General features: G+C 34.4%; 1 protein-coding gene across 1 annotated transcript; it reads left to right on the top strand.

Moving 5' to 3' along the window:
- Positions 1–515: 515 nt before the first annotated feature.
- Positions 516–2380, top strand: LOC126954352 (14-3-3 protein theta). Its single transcript, XM_050789927.1, has one exon. The coding sequence runs from the start codon at positions 630–632 to the stop codon at positions 1365–1367; it is 738 nt and encodes a 245-aa protein (XP_050645884.1). The 5' UTR covers positions 516–629; the 3' UTR covers positions 1368–2380.
- Positions 2381–21453: the final 19073 nt, after the last annotated feature.

The raw sequence follows: 21453 nt of genomic DNA, 5'->3' as shown, positions 1-21453 counted from the left end.
TATAATCTGATGGCAGCTGGTGCTGAAGCAAGAGATGGACTGGCAGGCTATGATGGTAATGTTTCCCTCTTTTTGTGAGTAGTGCCAGGGCCTGTTCTCTCTACCTGGTGTCACCTCGTGTTATCCATGATAAGTAGACAGATTTCTTATATCTTCATATAATTAAACAATTTCAACAATTAAGACTCAGGGTTCCCAAGAAGCACAAACAGAAACAGCCAGGTGTCCCTAGGCCTTAGACCTGGACCTGGCACAGCATCACTTTTCCCACCTCCAGTAGGCCAAGCATCACAGGGCTGGCCCTGACTTCAGGAGAGAGGAAATAAACACTTTCTCTTGGTTAGTAAATAGCAAAGAATCTGTGACTATCTTTAATCACCATGGTATTCTTCACTAATAATTTGGTACATCAACATGGTAAGATTTTAGAGCAATATTTTAGCAATTATTCAATCTAATATCATCAATTTATATGAAAGTGTACTGGAACAAAATGAAACAATAAAAGACAGAGTTGGACTCGCGTCGCGACCGCGGAGACGTGAAGCTCTCGAGGCTCCTCCCGCTCCGGGTCGGCGCTCTCCCTCGCTCTCCTCGCCCTCCGCCCAGGCCCCGGCCCCGCGCCCGCCATGGAGAAGACTGAGCTGATCCAGAAGGCCAAGCTGGCCGAGCAGGCCGAGCGCTACGACGACATGGCCACCTGCATGAAGGCAGTGACCGAGCAGGGCGCCGAGCTGTCCAACGAGGAGCGCAATCTGCTCTCCGTGGCCTACAAGAACGTGGTCGGGGGCCGCAGGTCCGCCTGGAGGGTCATCTCGAGCATCGAGCAGAAGACCTACACCTCCGACAAGAAGTTGCAGCTGATTAAGGACTATCGGGAGAAAGTGGAGTCCGAGCTGAGATCCATCTGCACCACGGTCCTGGAATTGTTGGATAAATATTTAATAGCCAATGCAACTAATCCAGAGAGTAAGGTCTTCTATCTGAAAATGAAGGGTGATTACTTCCGGTACCTTGCTGAAGTTGCATGTGGTGATGATCGAAAACAAACGATAGATAATTCCCAAGGAGCTTACCAAGAGGCATTTGATATAAGCAAGAAAGAGATGCAACCTACACACCCAATCCGCCTGGGGCTTGCTCTTAACTTTTCTGTATTTTACTATGAGATTCTTAATAACCCAGAGCTTGCCTGCACGCTGGCTAAAACGGCTTTTGATGAGGCCATTGCTGAACTTGATACACTGAATGAAGACTCATACAAAGACAGCACCCTCATCATGCAGTTGCTTAGAGACAACCTAACACTTTGGACATCAGACAGTGCAGGAGAAGAATGTGATGCGGCAGAAGGGGCTGAAAACTAAATCCATACAGGGTGTCATCCTTCTTTCCTTCAAGAAACCTTTTTACACATCTCCATTCCTTATTCCACTTGGATTTCCTATAGCAAAGAAACCCATTCATGTGTATGGAATCAACTGTTTATAGTCTTTTCACACTGCAGCTTTGGGAAAACTTCTTTCCTTGATTTGTGTTTGTCTTGGCCTTCCTGGTGTGCAGTACTGCTGTAGAAAAGTATTAATAGCTTCATTTCATATAAACATAAGTAACTCCCAAACACTTATGTAGAGGACTAAAAATGTATCTGGTATTTAAGTAATCTGAACCAGTTCTGCAAGTGACTGTGTTTTGTATTACTGTGAAGATAAGAAAATGTAGTTAATTACAATTTAAACAGTGTTCCACATAACTTCTTAATTTCTACATTCCCTCCCTTACTCTTCAGGGGTTTCCTTTCAGTAAGCAACTTTTCCATGCTCTTAATGTATTCCTTTTTAGTAGGAATCCGGAAGTATTAGATTGAATGGAAAAGCACTTGCCATCTCTGGCTGGGGTCACAAATTGAAATGGCTCCTATATCACATAAGGAGGTCTTGTATATCTGTGGCAACAGGGAGTTTCCTTATTCACTCTTTATTTGCTGCTGTTTAAGTTGCCAACCTCCCTTCCCAATAAAAGTTCACTTACACCTCCTGCCTTTGTAGTTCTGGTATTCACTTTACTATGTGATAGAAGTAGCATGTTGCTGCCAGAATACAAGCATTGCTTTTGGCAAATTAAAGTGCATGTCATTTCTTAATACACTAGAAAGGGGAAATAAAGTACACAAGTCCAAGTCTAAACCTTTAGTACTTTTCCATGCAGATTTGTGCACATGTGAGAGGGTGTCCAGTTTGTCTAGTGATTGTTATTTAGAGAGTTGGACCACTATTGTGTGTTGCTAATCATTGACTGTAGTCCCAAAAAAGCCTTGTGAAAATGTTATGCCCTATGTAACAGCAGAGTAACAGAAAATAAAATTACATTTTATAAACCATTTACTATGGCTTTGTAACAATTGCATACCCATATTTTAAGGGACAGGTGAATTTACTACTTTCTAAAGTTTATTGATACTTCCCTTTTATGTAAAATGTAGTAGTGATACCTATATTTCTGCATTGTGCATTGTGACACACTTGTCTAGGGATGCCTGGAAATGTATAAAATTGGACTGCATTTCTTAGAGTGTTTTACTATAGATCAGTCTCATGGGCCATCTCTTCCTCAGATGTAAATGATATCTGGTTAAGTGTTATATGGAATAAAGTGGACATTTAAAAAAAAAAAAAAGACAGAGTTGGAGCTATCAATCTCTCTTAATTCTGTACATCTCATAGCCCTTCATAAACTGCCTGGGATATAGTAGGCAATAAATATATACTTGTCAACATAGAATTTTACTAATAAATAGAAACTGAGATTCAAAAATATTATATTTTAAAAAGCACTCAAGATTCTAACTTGCTGGAAGCATGCCTGGATTTTCTAAAAGACATTAAGACTTGAAAGAGAGATGAAAAGATAGCAGAATAAGATATTTCAGGATGTTTTAACTATTAATATTTTCACACCATTATTGTGTTTTCTCCACACACATATACACATACATACTTACACACAGAAAAATGAAATGACACAAGACAGTAAATCTAAGATAACTATTTTATTTCTGAAAAATATAGGACACCATCATGGTCTAAAACCAAGTTCATTGTGTCTTAGGAAATGTTTGACTCCTCACATTCATCCCACCCCAAAAATGTCCTTGTTTCACTAGAATCAAACTATGTAAAGACATATTCATCTTTTAGATCACTAAATAAATTAGTATGAAGAACATTATTTGTATTACAAAAGGTTACCTTTCTAATAAAAACATTAATGACATTTTTTTTCAGCCTGACTTCAAAAGAAAACACACAAAGTTCATTTTATATACGATTGTAACAGAAAAAAAAGTTCTTTTGGTTTATGTGAGGCACATGATGAAATAAATGTTTCTAAATTTTCTTGAACTTGCAGGATGCGGCTCAGCTTGGATTTCCTCACTTTTGTTTTTAAGCTGGCATTTTCATTTAATAACCTCTATACCTTTTCCCCCTATATAAAAACAGCAATGTCGGCTTCTTCTCTATATTTTTTCTTCTTAGCCCCCTGCTTGGACTCTGAGGTGTTGTAATCTGACAGCAACTGTTCTCTCTCCTATACTTAGACTCCTCTTCCTTATTTTATAAACCTGGTTCTTTTTATTTCATTTTTCTCTGATCCAGAGTATATATTTCTTGTCATTTTTATTTTTGGAATTTTAGTTCTTTTAGAATGTACCAAGTCTCGGCATCTCACGGTCCTTTTCTGTTTTGTCCCTGTACTGCAGGAGCCCTGTGGATGGTGACTTATTGGTCATGTGACTTTTCACCATCCAGGCATGATGCTGAGTCTGATTCTTATGGATGTAGAAACACTTTCCAAATAACAGATCATTATTCATTGCAGTATTCAGTTATTTGTTTATAAGATGTGAAAATTAGATGTAATCATTTCTAACATCTTTATCAGTTCTAACTATGTGACATTCTCTAAAGTATTTTGAAGAGAGATCTGACACCCATTGGTTTGAAAAGCATAGTAATATAGTAAAACCTAGTGAGCAGGACAACCTCTTCTAAGGATCAGAATTCTCATCCTCCATCTTCCTGGGGTGATTTGCCTAACAGTCTAAGGAATTGTGAAAAGGCATAGTTAGTCTCCAGACCTTAGCTTTTTGGAGTGAGGCATGTAATTTCAAGACTCTTGGGTTTACTTGAATAACTTATCCATGCATAATGTAACTTATTTAAAACACTTGAATATATTTATATAATTAAGCTCTATTATCTGTTATAAGAAATTTCAAAAGCTTCTTTCTAGGATGAAATGAATTTACTTGTTCCTCACCTTTAACTAAATATGAAACAATTTTGCTTGTACTCTTGTGGAAGTCAATTGTTTTCGTCTTAGCTTTCACATTTGTAGTTCGAAAGGGATTTTTGGTTATTATTAGTCTGTTTGTTTTACCTTTTCTTCTTTGTAAAATACATTTGTTTACTCTCATCGGATCTATAACTGGATACATTAGAAAGAGCTCGAGATTTAAAGTGAGATAATCCTTCATCTAAATCTCAACTTTGGCATTTTTGTCTGTGTTCCTGAGAAAGTTCTTTGACCTCTCTTAGCATCAATTTCCTTTTTGTAAAATGGGAAGATAACATTTAAAGGCATATGCCGTGCCTAACACTGTAAGATCTCAATAAATTTATACTACTTATCATGATAATTAGACCATGAACAAGGATAGTTTAATTTAAAAACATGTTGATGAAATATGAAAATAAGTAAAATGAGTTTTCCTTAAAAGTTGTAGAGGTGTAAACTGAGAACATTGGATCACTAATGTTACTCATTTATCAAAAATATTTAAATGCCTACTGTGTTTCAAGCATACTTTCAGGAGCTGACTACAGAGCAATAAACAACATAGGCAAGTTCCCTGTGCTCATCCAGCCATCCTGTAGTGAGGAAAATCAGAAAATCAACTCACAGAATAGTATGATGATTTCTAATGTGAGCTAAGGAGTAGCAGGGTGTATACCCGGGAGGCTGCTGCTTTGGGGAAGGGGATAAAGGAAACTTTCTGCTGTAACATTGGAGCTGAGACCGGTAAGGTAGGAAGAGCCTGCAAAATTAATATCCAGGCTAATAAATGCAAAGTAGAACAAGCTTGGTGTGGTCAAGGGAGAGAACAATGGCCAGTGTGACTGGAGTGCAGTGGGTGCAACAGAGCCTGGAGTGAGATGAGTTCAGAAAGACATACAAGGGCCAGAGTACGTGGAGTGCAATAGGGCATGGAACAGAGTTTGCATTTTATTCTAATTTGAGCAAGCAGGGTCCTTAGAAATAAAGTGATATGGCTTTCTTTGGGTTTCAAAATTATCACATTGGATGCTTTAGGTGGAATGGGCTTTAGGATCTGTGGAAGATGAGAGACCAGTTCATCAGCTATTGACATAGATTAAGGAGCTTAAGAGTGGGGGAATATTAAGCAGTGAGGATGCTGAGAAGTAATCAGGTTTGATACATATATGGTGGAGGTAATGCTGGGAAGATATGTGTAGTAATTGTATGCCAGGAAGTGTTGAAATAGCAAAAAGGGAGAAATCACAGCTAAGTCTCAAACATTTGGCCTGACTGACAGGTAGATAGAAGTGCATTTCTGCATCAGGAAAGTTAGTGAAGAAAAAGCATATAGAGCAATGGTTTTGAGAGCATGGATGCTGGAGACAGACAGGGTTTGCTTCCAACTTCATGTACTGGCCAGGGGCAAGTTTCTAAAATTCTTTTTACTTTAGTTTCCTCATGTGTGAAATGAGAATCATAATACCTATCTCATTATTTGCTCTAAGCATCAAAGGAGGTAATGCATTAAAACTGTTTAGAGCAGTGCTTGGCATAGGGTAAGTTTTATTACTTAGAGCAGAACAAATTAAAGGTTCTCTTTTTTGACATGTACAGTTTAGGATGCCTTTTGAACACTTGAGTAGACATGCATGTGCATATCATAGGGTAGTGGCAGTGAAGATACAGAGAAGTGACCCAGTTTGAGATATGTGTTAGAGGCAGAGGTGTAACAATAGAGTGTCATGGTTGATGGAATGAACTCTGTGAACAGACTGGATTTGCATTCCATCTTCACTTACTGCTATGCATATGTTTTGTAACCTCTGAGTGTCTCAGTTTTCTCATGATTGAAATGAGTCTCCTAAAGGAAACAATCTTACAGCTTTGTTCTGAGGCTTAAAAATCTAATGTATGGTATGTGCCAGTTATTATTGAGAAAGAATGATCAAGAGTCATTATTGGGCAGGGTAAGTTTGAAATAGATTTTCAACATAGAGATGAATATGTATGTCTTGAATAAACCAAGACTACAGTTCAGGAAGAATCAAAGCTTAAGATATACATTTAGCATTCATTGGGATATTGATAGTATTTAAAGCACTAAAATGGGATGAATTCTCATAGGTTAGATCTAAGGAATAAAAAGCTATCACATGATATGTACTAATTATTATTAACGGGAGAGTGTCCAAGAGAAGTAGAGAAGTGATCAAGGTCAGAGGCACGTCTCAATTAAGATCATAGCTCAGGTACACGTACCAGATGACATGGAAGAAGCAGAGAGTCAGAAATATTTCAATACATCACTAATTTTTAGAGAGTCAGAAGTAATTTAATATTTCACTAACTTTTAGGAAATATTATTCATGAAATAGTCTTGTCTGAAGCGCTAGATTACAAATATTCCCCCTTTAACATTTCACATATATGCCTTTGAATTAGACTGTAGGCTTCTTGTGGATGTGGTGTATTTCTTTTGGACTGTCACTGCCCCTAGCACAAGGTAGTACACATAGAAAGCACTCACTTCAATGCTCTTTTAAATTAAGTGTTTAATGTGATGACTAAAGTATCTTTACCCTATTACTACATGGTAGATTAACTAATAGGGACCTGAATAATTTTTTTCAAAGAAAGACATTTGATGGATAGCTTACTTTACTGTTTCCATACTCCCAGTAACTTTAGAAAATTGAACAATGCTCAAGGATAAGGGTTCAAAATGCATCTTAATTTTTGCATGTAGAGTGAAAAATTATCTTTACCTTACTATAAAAGAGTAGAGTTGTATTAGTTCATTTTCATGCTGCTAATAAAGACATAGCTGAAACTGGGTAATTTATACAGGAAAAAGAAGGAGCAAGTTCACATCTTACATGGATGTCAGCAGGCAAAGAGAGAGGTTGTGCAGGGAAGCTCCCGTTTTTAAAACCATCAGATCTTGTTAGACTTATTCACTATTATGAAAACAGAACAGTAAAGACCTGCCCTCATGATTCAATTACCTACCACTGGGTCGCTCCCACAACACATAGGAATTATGGGAGCTACAAGGTGATATTTGGGTGGGGACACATAGCCAAACCATATCAAGAGGTAAACAGAAAATATAATGGTTTTTTCACTTGAGCTGATTGATGCTGTAATTTCAGATACACACTAGAGCCAGTCAAAAACTTTCCCAGTTTCTTAACCTTTTGAACCATAGTCATTTAATATATAAAATAGAGATGATAATACTTACCTCATAATGTTTGACAGACCTGAATGAGGGTGTGTCCTCAAATGATTGTTTTATCATCTACCCTATTTGCAATATGTACTTTCTCTCATGAAATGTTTTGAGTCTTTACAAATTCCCATTTTACTGTGTGCACCAACTACAAATAACTCTCTCTTAATTCATTGTATGCCTAAACAATTGAACCTATTTTGAAAAATAATTTATATGACACAAGTAGTGAATGTGTATAAGTGTGTATCTCTGTGTAAGTGTATATCTCTGGATATAAAATTTCACAGAGTTATAGAAATATATTGTTTACTTGTACAGATATAAATTTCTTTCCTTGTCATTGCTAAATGATTTTTCATGTGAAGCAAAAAGGATTGGTTTATTTTGTTTTGCATTTTTAGTTTCTTTTTTTCTTTTTTTTCTCTTTTAAACAGATTTAGCAGCATTCACAGTCAAGGACTGTCATGGACTGTCATGATCTCATTATTTCCTGGCCCCTAAAGAAGGAGCTGTGCTAATTAAACACATTTAATGGGAAAAAGTTCTGTTCACCTTAAGCTATTATTTCTTTACTTACTAGTGTTTGTTGCAATTTACAAACAAGAATTATACATCCCAGTGAATTGAACCTTCTTTCTTCTCTGCTGCCTTTCTCCCACACTCAATTTACCAGGTACAAAAGTTGCATAAAGTTATAAACCAGTTAGATGGCTTCTTGGGAATAAAGTTTTCATGGAACAGTTTCTTGTAGTGTAAAACCTCAGGAAAACTCAACAGCTCTTGCTGAGCCAGTGCTGATTTACATTTTCAAGCCAGGAGCTAAACATATCAATCATGTTTAACACAATGTACCTGCTTTTAGAAAGCTGTATACAGTCATGTACATTTATTAGTTTTCCAGGTTGAAAGCTTCATGCGTTCTTTGTTCTTTCTTTCTTTGTATCAAGAAAACACCACCCAGCCCCGCACCCCGCCCCCACACACAATGGTGTTTCATATTGTGACATTTTGTGGCATGATTATTTTTCCTGTCTACATCCTCATGTCATTGCTTCATTAATACTTTAAATAAACTGATTTTTTGCCATACATGGCTATTTTCAAGTTGTCATTTTGCCACTGAAGTTTGTTCTCTATGCTGTGTGACAGATTAATACTGTTATCGGTACATGTTTTTGAAATCAGTATTGACTTAATCTATGTATGTGGAATCATCAAATCATTTCTTCTCTAAAGGTGCACTTTCAAGTTCCTCGTTTTTTTGTTTTTCATGAAGAGTTAGATTTTAAAACCTTGCCCAATTTACTTAAATTTTTTGTGCCTTGATTTTCTTATCTATGAAATGTACTGTATGAGTAAATTGAATGAGAAAACCTGTATGTAGTACTAAGCACAGAACTTACGCTTTCCTCTTGGGGCAGTTACCTCATGGAGAGCTGAGGTCCTTGTGTATTTCCTTGAGTATTGATGGGTTCCATAATGTCTTTTGCTGATAAAAAATATATACTCTCTACTAATTTCCCAGCCCAGGCGATTTTCACTTCTTGTCTCTTGATATGCTGTGTCTAGGAGTTCTGAGTTGGCATTTATATTTTCTCACTATCTTGAGACTACGATGTTGGAGAGGCCATGTGTGTGCGGTCTAGCCCACAGTCCCAGCTGAGCCTAGGATTTGAGGCATTTCCACCAAGACATCAGACATGTAAATGAGGCAGTCATGAATGTTCTACAGCACTACCACAGAAACTTGTGATACTATGTGTACCAGAAGAATTTCCTAGCCAAGTGCTACCTGCATTCCTGACTCACAGTATCTTGAGATATAAGGAACTGATTATTGTTATAAGCCACTCAGTTTTGTGTAGTAATAGATACAGGAAAACTGACATATAGAAATAAAATGGCTTTTGTATCCTGTGACTTTAAATCACTTATTAATATTTAAAATTTTCTGTACATATATACACCCTTTATACATATTTAGAATACTCTGAATATACATGTAATTTTCTACATCTATATTCAGTTACCTGAGAATAATGGCTTCTATTTCAAACTTTTCAATATTATTCATTAATCTGCCTTCTTGCAGTGATAGAGGCCTTTGGTAAAAACTTGAATTAATGTGGTTATATCAGAAGAATAATATTCTTTCTGACTTCAGAGGGAAAGGTATTGAGAATACTCTATTGAGGATGACATTTATTTTAGTTTTTTTTTTGTAGACACACTCTATCAGATTAAAAATGATCTGCTCTATTTCTAGTTTCCTAAGATTTTTTTTTTTTTAATTAAGAAACTCTCTTGAATTACTACTTTACAAACAATAGTTGTATATTGTGTCTCTTCTCTCTCCAATATGGAAGCACTATAAAGTTTTACACGTTACTTATGTTTATTGCTATAACTTTAGTAACTAAAACAATGCCTGTTGAATAAATCTTGTTGAATACATATATAAACAACTAAGAAAATATTTGAGTTTGTGAATCCCAAACTTCATGCTTTCTATTAATGTATCTGTGGAACTACTAATCAAATTTGAAGATGTGAAAACTGCTGTAAATATTAGGTTGAATAAAATCTTATCTTAAAGTTAACAGTATGAAATATTACAAGTCTAAGAGTGACATAATTTCACAATTGAATTGATCTATCTATAATAAATTACAGTACAACCATACAATGGAATATTATGTAATTATTAAAAATATAGACACACTAATATATAGTTGATAAAGAATTAGCTCCAAAATCTTGAAAAAGACAAATAAAATAAGGTATGGTATAATGACTAGACCATAATGCCATTTGTATATACAAAGTATATATGCCTAATTCTAGATTCTTCCACCTACTTTGTAGTTTAGGAAACTAAGTTATGGAGAGATTATATAACTTGTCAAAGTTCACATATCTAGTAAGTCTTTTCATCTGTACATCTATCTGTTTACCTGTCTGTCAATATTCATTATAAGCTAGTGAGATTGGCATGTCTTGTAAAGGGCACTGGGAAATGGAAGATGAAATAAAGAGACGACAGAGACTTACTTTGTATTGTTCTGCCTTTCATAGTTTTGAATTTGTATCTTATACATGTATTAGCTATTTTAATAAGTTACAAAATTAATGTTATTTTAAATTAATGTTATGTTTAGATTTTTTTTATGACGACATGGTTTACTACCTTTGCACATACTTTTACAATTTTTACTTCTCATATTGTCAGAGTTATTCTGTTTGTATTTTTTGAGACCTTTTAAGGGCTTAATAAATGTAAGTATTGTTACAGTGCTGCTTATACACCAATAACATTGTTAAAACTTCCATATGTATATGAATAATGCAAACATATTTTTATAATAAAAGAAGTCACATTTTTTTTCACGGAATTTAATGAAACATGAGCTTGGTCCTAGTAAGTTTGATATTATATTTCAGTGAACACATGGGTTCAAATTTGAGATTTGTGGTGGTTGTAATTATAATTTTAAGAGGTCCTGAAGTCCTTATTCCCCTCAATTTCTCAAACCAAGTGAATGAAATAATACCTAGGAATGTCACAAAAATGCCATCCTTACGATTCATTTAAAATATTTGAATATGTCCTTTTTCTCCCAGGAGTAAAAATAACAATCAAAACACCATCCGAATAGTGATGTGTGAAATGTTCTTTTTAAGGAAACCCTCATGCTATATTTTAATAGAAGTGAATACAAACTTAATAGCTATGCTTAAATACGCCTTCCTAACAAAAATGTTCCTTTGCTTGTAAAAATGTTTTTCTCAACAGCAATTGAATTTGGAAACATCTTTACCTCCTTATGCCTACACATATGGCCACCTTGCTCAAAAGAGATAAACACCTGCTGTACCCCAGATTATAAACATAAATTGAAAAGTACTAAAAAGCTCTGGAATGCATTGATAAGGAGAGGAATTACTTGCAGACAACTTATATAATAAATTATGTAATGGCTTATGTTACTTTGGCTATAACCAGTGTTAAGGAAAAATTATTCTGACGCTTGTTAAAGCAGTAAGGCAGACACTTTTTTAGGACTATTGCATTAGGGGTCAAGACTATTGTGATAGTGGAGGGAGATCAGGTTCAATTCTGAATATAATCAAGACAGTTGGAGATGTATAGCCAAGGAGCAGAGTGGCAAGTTTGCTGCAGAGAAAATTACTAAGAAGAGACACCTAGGTTTGGTTGTTTGTTGTTAAACTGACTTAACATGATTCTTGCTGAAGGCAGACAAGGGTGATCAGACATCAAGGGTGGGAGGATTCTCATTAAACTGACTTAGCAGGATTCTTGCTACAGTCAGTTAAACTGTAGCATGCCAGACTATGCAGGCCCAGCAAAGATGGAGGGCAAAACACAAGCTCTAACTGAAAAGAGGAGAGCAGGGAGTTTGTCCAAAGTTTGGTCATGGAGAGTTTGTCACAAAGCAGAATATGGCACATGCAACTGCGAATCAAAAGAATGTTAGGCATACCCAGAGCACTCAGATTCCCTTACCATATGGGCCTGCCTGGCCTGCCAAACATGATGAACATTAACTTTGACTCCCTGCTTCTTTTGTGAGTGGGTTGAGCTGCTTTTGGTGTGCTACATAACGACCATAAGGGAACACTTAACCTTTGAGGAAAACAAGGCAAAGCTATCTGCAAGGAGAAAACACTAGTCATGCTGGCTGAGAATACACAGCAAGTGGCCAAAGCATGACAGAGACTATCCTCTAAGTACTGATTTTATGTTACTTTCTAAATGTTGGTATGTTGCATTTTCATTTTCATTTGTCTTAAGATCTATTCTGACTTCCATTTTGACTTCTTCTTTGATCATTGGTTGTTCAGAAGTATGTGGCTTAATTTCCACATATTTATGACTTTTCCCATTTTTCTTTTGTCAGTGATTTCTAGTTTCTTACTACTGTGGTAACAGAAGAAAAAAATCTACTTATATGAAGTGTCTGAAATAGCCAAAATTATGGAAGCAGAGAATACAATAGTGACTCTAATGGGTTGGGGGATAAGGGAATGGGGAGTTTTCAGTGGGTATACAGTTTCAGTTATGCTAGAGGAATAAGTTCTACAAATTTGCTGTACAATGTAGTGCCTATAGTTAACAATATGACATTGTTCATTTCAAAATTTGTTAAGTGGATTGATATTCTGTTAAGGTAGCTCCCTTTACCCCAAAAAGGGGAACACAAGAAAAGTGCTGGATTTGTTATCACATCGATTGTGTTGATGGTATCATGAGGCTTTGCATATGACCAAACTCATCATATTGTACACATTAGATATGTGCAGCTCTTTTTTCTATCAATTATAACTCAATAAAGATGTTAGGAAAATAAATGAGAAATGTCTTTAAGCAAAATAATATTGGTTTGTTTTTTTTTCTCTTGTTACTACCTACTTTTTGCCATCTCCACTCTAGGCCCTTGTTTTGACTTAGAGGTATAATTACTCAGGATAAAAAGAATAAATATGGCCCCTTTATGACCTTTCTTAAAATTCCTTGCTTATAGGATCATTTTGCAATTTTTGCAGATATTTATGTGGTAAGAGATTCTCCTTTGTTTACAGCAGTTTTGTAAATGCCCCTGATACAATTCTAATCACATAGTACTACTAAAGTCATAGCCTGAGTAACAACAAAACATTAAGGAATATTGTTCATAATATCTTAATTGTGACCTAATCACAAAATGATGATCTTGGATGCCTTGGCATTCTTTGTGTGCTGGAGGTTGGGGAGGTGCAGGGAGGTGGATACAGTTTGCATCCATCCAAGGAGACTTAGAATGCTTGAAGAATGAATGACTTGGGCAAGAGTCATGGATACATGGACCAAGTTGTGTCAGTGCAGCAGGGTGGAAGAATAGTGGTTGCCCTTCATTGATTACTCACCATGTTCCAGGTACAGGGCTAAGCGATTTTTCTTATACTGCCTTATTGAATACTAAGAGGCAGAGAAAATATTGCCTCTGTTTCTAGATAACTAGTATAAAGATGCCCACAGTTACACATTTGAAAAATGATCATAATTATATTTCAGTCTGAGCCTATGTTTGGTAATTTAGAAAACTACATTTTTAAATTTTTTGTTATTGTTTAGATGACAAAATATGGCTAAGGAAGCTGAATGGTAAGAGCTTGCTACTCTTCACCTATGGGGTTTTTATTTTTGAAATCGAAAAGTACAATTTATTAAAGCATCCAAAACAAAAAAATAAATCAGGAACAAAGTTGAACAAAGATGTGCAATACTTATACACTGAAAACAACTGAACATTGCTGAGATAAATAAAAGAGTAAAAGTCATGGAAATAATTAGTATGGCATGGATTCAATGATGGGTTCTTTTTAATCAATGTATAAATTTAGTACTATCTTAATAAATATTTTAGCATGTTTTTTAAATAATAATTGATAAGTTCTTTTAAAACATGTATATGGAAATAGAAGGGCCTTGGAATAATCAAAACAATTTTGAAAAAAAACAAAATTTGAGGACTCACACCATTTAATTAAAAACTTATTAACCAAGACAGTGTTAATAAGAGATTGACTTTAGATTTTTCACGTATAAAATATTATTTTTTTTAATTATGACAACTCTAAAAGAGAGGTTTATAATTTTCATTTTGAATAATGAAACTGGGAATTAGAAATAAGAGTGGGTTGCTGAAAATTATAATGCTGGTTAGTGATAGACTCTGGGTTCAATTCTCAAATACCAGTCTTCAAGTTCTAGGTCAATTTCTGTCTTCAGGTTTCCCCTCTAACCTCCCAGTCCAGTTCCCAGGTTAAGTACAGATTTTTTTTTTTTTTTTTTTTCCTGATAATCTCTCTATGAAACAGATGAAGAAATATGAGGAGCTACTAGCAAATGAAGTTGAAGCATTTTCTTCTTGGCTAAGTATTATTAATCATGTGCAGACAGAGAAACTATTGTAATGTGAAAAACAGAAATTCTGCTTTAGCTCCTGCTCACTAAACAAAACAAGCAGTTGCTTAGCCTATGATGATATTTCATTTTTAAAGTGGGTTAAGCCCTGTTTTACCAACTGTAGACTCTGAGAATGAATATGGGTGTGAGTGCTTCTCAATGAAAGAGGAGAAAGAACCCACAGGAAACAATAGGCTCCTTGGGAGTTTGAGAATGCAGTTCAAATCTCCAGTGGACTTTTGGGTAAAAAAAATTTAAGGCCAATTATAAACAAAAGAATAACAGTCTATGATAAGAAAATCCTGTGCTTGTGCTTTCTATGTATCCACGGTCAATGCTCCTGACAAGCAGCTATTTATTTTAAAGATTCTCAGCAAACATATGAGGTTTATTATCCTTTTGCACTATATGGACCTTTTGGGCTCCTGAGAAATGTATGTCTATTTAGAATTAGCTTTGAAAGTTCTTTTATTAGCTTCTTGTAAAAGGCCTAAATCATTCCTTTTTTTTTTTTTTTTTTTTTCCATTTGATAAGTTCTATCCCCCTGGAAATGTAGCTTCACAGGTTGATTGCAAAATCCCCGCCCTCCCCAAATAGGCTATTTTAAATATAAAGTGAAAATTTTGATAGTTTGAGGATTTCTTAATATATAATAATTCTGAAACAAGAATTATATTCAGCCTTAATGGTTAGAAAAGTCTAACCTTTTCTGTAGCATTAAATAAGAGAAATATTGGGGAAATAGGAAAACATTAGATTTAAACATAAATAATTATTACCTGTAAATTAATTCTTAATATAAAAATTATACCTTAATTTTGGCAAAAAATAGTAACATTTGTAAAACCATTGTTTGCAAATATCAAATGATAAACCTAATCAATAATGCTACTATAAATATTAGAAGAAATAAACCAATGTTTCTGAAAACATAAAATCTCATAGAAGACCCCATTCTTTTAGTGCTTTATTATCTGTCTTAAAATAATGTCTTTTGTTGCTCTTCTCTAGGTTCAGCAGAATATGGTAATATACACTAGCCAGAATGTCTATTCTCAGTTTGCAATATTTTAAGATTACGGAGTACATTTCCTTTTCTAATATAGAGAAAAAGATTATAGCATCAAAACACAATTTGAAATACATTGAAAGACTTGCTGACATAGAATAGATAACATTTTAATTAGTTTGCTTGGCAGCTAGAGATTTTTAGGTAAATGAATCCTATCATTTTTTAATTTAGTAAAGCACTTTTTATAAAGACATGTTAGCTTACTTAAATTAAGTGACCAAGTTATTATGGAGGATTCAATGAATATAGGGCGCATTCTTCCTAAAATCATTTTTCTTTAATAGTTACAAGTTAAAATAAAAAATAAACTATAGCGGTATTTGAAAGTTTCTAGCACTGGCCGGGCGCGGTGGCTCAAGCCTGTAATCCCAGCACTTTGGGAGGCCGAGACGGGCGGATCACGAGGTCAGGAGATCGAGACCATCCTGGCTAACAAGTTGAAACCCCATCTCAACTAAAAAATACAAAAAATAACTAGCCGGGCGAGGTGGCGGGCGCCTGTAGTCCCAGCTACTCCGGAGGCTGAGGCAGGAGAATGGCGTAAACCGGGGAGGCGGAGCTTGCAGTGAGCTGAGATCCGGCCACTGCATCCCAGCCTGGGCGACAGAGCGAGACTCCCTCTCAAAAAAAAAAAAAAAAAAAAAAAAAAAAAAAGTTTCTAGCACTTTGTAGATGTTCTGTAATAATCTCCAATAGGAGTTAACAAATACATAGTCCATGAAATATATTGCATGGTAGTCAAATGGATAAAACAGAATATGGTTAAGCTAGTGACTTTAAATTTTACAACAGGTTACAATTTTAAAAAAGAAAATGTTATATACATTGGTTTCAATCATTTAAACAAGGAGACACAAGAAAATATTCTTGCTTTTTGTGGCCATACCAAGACCTTCAGTCAATTCTTTCTACTTCATCCAGTTAGATTCCTGCTTGCGTTGAACTCCTTATCAAGCTTGAGATGGGGCAGAGACTAGATGTGGGGGTCAAGTGGCATCAGCTCCCTGGCACAGTGTCTCAGAAAGGAATAGAACCTCCAGTTGCCTCTCTTGTTATTACCTAACATTATCTTCTTGGTATTGGTGCACATCTGAGGATTGACATGGACACAGGGGGAAGACAAGGTCTTGTAAATCTAGGCTGATTAAAAATAAAGCATGGAGTCGTTCCCTATGGAGTTTAAATTTTGTACACAAAGGCCTTTAAAAAGTTATTCTTGGGTCTTAAAGCTGGTAAGAGGCTTATTTAAATTTTGAAAAATTTACATGTATAGCAAACAAACAAACAAACAAAAGTTTAAATTACAAATTTTCCAAATTATATGCTTAAAAAATGGGAGGGGAGAGAAGACTCTTCCCTTATTTTGAACAAAGATAATTCAGTTTCTTTTTTTTTATTTGTATTTCTCTTTACAGAATCTATATTTAGTAGGCATAAAATGCAGTCCCTTGGGAAAATTATAATTTGAAACTTTATGTAGAAGAACTATTACTATGACTTTCTGTATATGTAAATATTTTCTGATCAAAATGTGCTGTAATCAAATAAGCTAATAGAAAACCATTAAATACATTACTTAAACATGTAATACATTATAATAATTATGGCAGCCTTATGTTTATTGAAGATATACATTTAGCTAAGAAATATATATTTTATATATTACATAGCAATATATATATAGAAAACATTTTTTATAAAACAAAATATTAAGTTAAATTATCTTTCTCTGAAAGAAAACCATACATACTTCGGATTTACGTGGATATTTTTAATTACCTTTAAGTATGCATCAGGAAATCAGAACATTCAAATTGAAAATATGAATTAAGACTAAACTAGACAGACTTTTTATAATGTCCATTCCTTTTTACTTGGAAAAAGTCAAGTTAAAGTTGCATATTTACTAGATATGTACACCAGTTTCTTAAAACTTTCAAAGCATTTTTATTTCTAACATAGCAGCAGTAACATACTGTTAATATAACCTTAGATTTTGATGTTAATAAACACGTGACAAACATAGCACAGGCTGTGAACTATCTTCTATTACTGATTTACGTTCATCGAGATAGGCAGTTATTTCCTGTCAAGGCGGAATTTGTTCTGATGTGTTTTAAGATGCACAGTTGGAAATGCTCTGCACTTTCATTAAAACTATTTTGCATATTACTGTTTCTCTGGGATCATAAAAAACAATGTCCAAACTGTGACATAAACATTAAATATTTTTCTTTCTGTTTTTAAAGAACAAAACACAATTTTATATATTATACAATTGACCCATTTGAAGTATACAGTTTAAAGGACTTATAAAACTGTCTATAAACATGTAACTGCCAAGAGTACTATTAAGATATAGACAATTATACCACCCTAAAAAGCTTTCTCCTGCTTTGCAGTTGATACTGCCCCCTCTGCCCCACACCTGCTGCCAGGAAAGACTAATCTGCTTGCCCTTTTGTATAATTTTATGTAAATGAAATCATATGTTCTTTTACAATTTGTTACTTTCAGTTAACAGAATGTCTCTAAGATTAATGTAGGTTGTTCTATGTATTTTGTTTTCCTTTTTATCACCACGTGGTGTCCTACAGTAAGTTTAAGTCATATTTATTTTTCCCATTCACTGGTAGATGGACATACGAGTTTCTTGCACTTTTGGGTCATTATAAATAAAGCTGCTATAAATATCCAAATACATATCTGTGTGAAGGTATATTTTCATTTCCCTTTGATAAACACCTATAAATGGAACCGCTGATTTGTATGATAAGCCTATCTTTTGCTTTATATGATACATCTACATTGCTTTCAAAGGTGACAAACATTTTGGACACCCACCAACACTGTATGAGGCTTTGATTTATACTTACCAATGTTGAGTGTTTTAACTTTAACCATTTTAGCATATGTAAGTGTAGTTACATCTTGTCACTTTAATTTATATTTTCCCGTAGGCTAGTGATGTTGTGCATCCTTTTATGTAACAATGAGCATTTTTCTATGTAGCAATTGACCATTTTATTGTATATCTTTCTTTTTATAGTGCTTATTCAAGTATTTACTGATTTTTTAAACATGTATTTTAGGTTTTGGGGTACATGTGAAGGTTTGTTAAATAGATTAACTTGTGTCACAGAAGTTAGTTGTACAGATTATTTCATCACACAGCTACTAAGCCTAGTACTCAATATTTATTTTTTCTGCTCTTTTCCTTCCTTCCACTATCCACTCTCAAGTAGACTCCAGTGGCTGTTGTTCCCTTCTTTGAGTTCATTAATTGTCATTATTTAGCTCCCACTTGTTATAAGTGAGAACATGTGGTATTTGGTTATCTGTTTTTGTGTTAGTTAGTTGAAGGTAATAGCGCCCAGCTCCATCTATGTTCCCCCAAAAGGCATGGTCTCATTCTTTTTATGGATGCATTGTATTCCACAGTTGTATATATACCACTTTTTCTTCATTCAGTCTGTCATCGATGAGTATTTAGTTTGATTCCATATCTTTGCTATTGTGGCTAGCATTGCAGTGAATATCCACATACATGTGTCTTTATGGTAGAATGATTTCTATTCCTCTTACTATAAACCCAGTATTGGGATTGCTGGGTCAGAGGGTGGCTCTGCTTTTAGCTCCCTAGGGAATCAACATATTGCTTTCCACAATAGTTGAAATAATTTACTCTCTGATCAACAGTGTATGTGCTCCCTTTTCTCTGAAACCTTGCCAGCATCTGTTATTTTTTGACTTTTTAACAATAGTCATTTTGACCGCTGTGAGATGGTATCTCATTGTGTTTTTGATTTGCATTTCTCTACTTGCTAATTTTTAATTGAGTTGTTCTACTATTAATTTTGACGTATAAGAGTTCTTTCCATATTCTGAAGAGAAAACTGTTGGGGGATTAGCAAAAATTTCTTTCAATTGCTTTTCTATGTCCTTAGCTATGTATTTAAAAAGCAAATATTTTTAATGTTGGTGAAGTATATTTTATCAATTTTGCGTTTTTTATTTTGTGTATTGTTTAACAAATCTTAGTCAAATCCAATTTTTAAAGATTTTTTTCTGTGTTTTTACCTTTTTATCGATTTCTGTATATGAAAGGAAAAGTTTAGAAGGTTTATAAAAACTCATTTTTATGTTAAGTTTTTACTACTTTAGAAATGATAGGGAATTATAAAACATTTTAAGAAAAATTAGCTTAGGAAAAGCAATGTATTGAATTAGACATGTTACCAATAATTACAACGAAAAGTGACACTGTTTCTCTGTTATTTTTCTTTAAGATTTTCTTAAAAGTTACAAGATGATATATCTTATAATTGTAGGATACATATATATATTGCAATTACAAGATGATGTATTATAGTATGCCTTTCTTTGGGGGATTGTGTTAGTCAAAGAAAATTGATAAGAATATAATGATGTAGAAAGATTGATACTTATATAAATCACTTGAATTAATTTATAATAAAAATAATCTAAATAAGACTGTGGGATTGATAAACACTATCTACAGATTAACTATTCTGAGCTCTTCTCCAAGAAATTTTCTATAGTGCTGTCATATTTTCTTAAAGGTTTCTTTAGAAGTAAACTCTTATTTAAAGAAAATATCCATATAACTTTGCCACAACTATGATGTTATGTAAGGCAGTTGTCCCTGGGGATTTACTTGGTAGAGTTTTGGCCTACATTTACTGTAATTTAGATCTTTTAAGAAATACTATCTTCAATCTTCTGTAAATGTATTTATATCTCTAAATAGATATGCCAGTACCTCTCACAAAATAGCTTACAGGATTTTCATATGCCATATTATTACATCAAAACCAATTGAAATCAGATATTTATTTTTTAAAAGAGGGGCAACTGATCGCTATTAAGTTTTATAATACCTACATATTCCTTGTGATTTGAGAGGTGGTTTCGTATATAGGAAATTTAAAAATTAATTGTTTATGAATGCCTAACAATAAATGATGAAGGTAAGAGAACAAGGACATGAAGAATTTTCCATTTCTCACTGATAAATGACAAATTAATATCAATATTTATAGCATATTTCATTTTCCAAAGATGGTCATATATATCTTTTCACATGTTATTTTAAAAATGTGACTGATACTCCTTCACTCAGAAGGTGAAATCTATTCCCTTCTCTGGAATCTGAGTTGGTGATGCAATTGCTTCTCTCCATGGAAAATAGTGGAAAGTGAATTCCATGTGATTTAAATGCTAGGCCTTAAAAATGTGATTTCCTACCTGTTTTTTATTTTCACGGGATACATGGTCATGAAAGCCATTCATCATACTGTGGGCTAGTCTGAACCAGCCCCTCTGGAGAGACCACTTGTCAAGGCACAATGGTTATGAACTGAATCTCAACAACCAGCATTAACCATCAAAAGATATGCAAGTAAATGACCCTTCAAAAGAGGCCCTAGTCTTTGGGTCTCACAGTTGAAGCCATAGACATGACGGAGCAGAGAGAAACTATCTCTGCAATGCCCTATCTGAAATCTTGACCACAGAATCCATGAGCATGATAGATGATTGTTTCATAAAACTAAATTTTATAGTAATTTGTTTTTCACCATTCATGATACTTAACCATACAATTAATTTATGTGTATATATTAGTTAGTAAGCTTTGTCTCACTAAGTAGAATAAACCATTTAAGTCCAAAAATTTGCCCATCTCTGAATCACATAAGCTGATAAATGGAACTGTTAAAAGTTTTAATCCTTGCCATAGCTTGTGATGGTTCTGGTGGACACACCCTTTCTATTTCAGTATTTTTCTGATATCACCAACCTCCTCTAGTTTTGATTAGTGGAAATCAAGTACAGTA

The sequence above is a fragment of the Macaca thibetana genome, chromosome 5 (genome assembly GCF_024542745.1).
Source record: "Macaca thibetana thibetana isolate TM-01 chromosome 5, ASM2454274v1, whole genome shotgun sequence".
NCBI lineage: Eukaryota > Metazoa > Chordata > Mammalia > Primates > Cercopithecidae > Macaca > Macaca thibetana.
This window is presented reverse-complemented; position numbering and strand designations above follow the sequence as displayed.

Bases quoted from the DNA above. Each gene is read 5' to 3' on its own strand.
- LOC126954352 (XM_050789927.1), top strand. From the start codon at position 630: ATGGAGAAGACTGAGCTGATCCAGAAGGCCAAGCTGGCCGAGCAGGCC.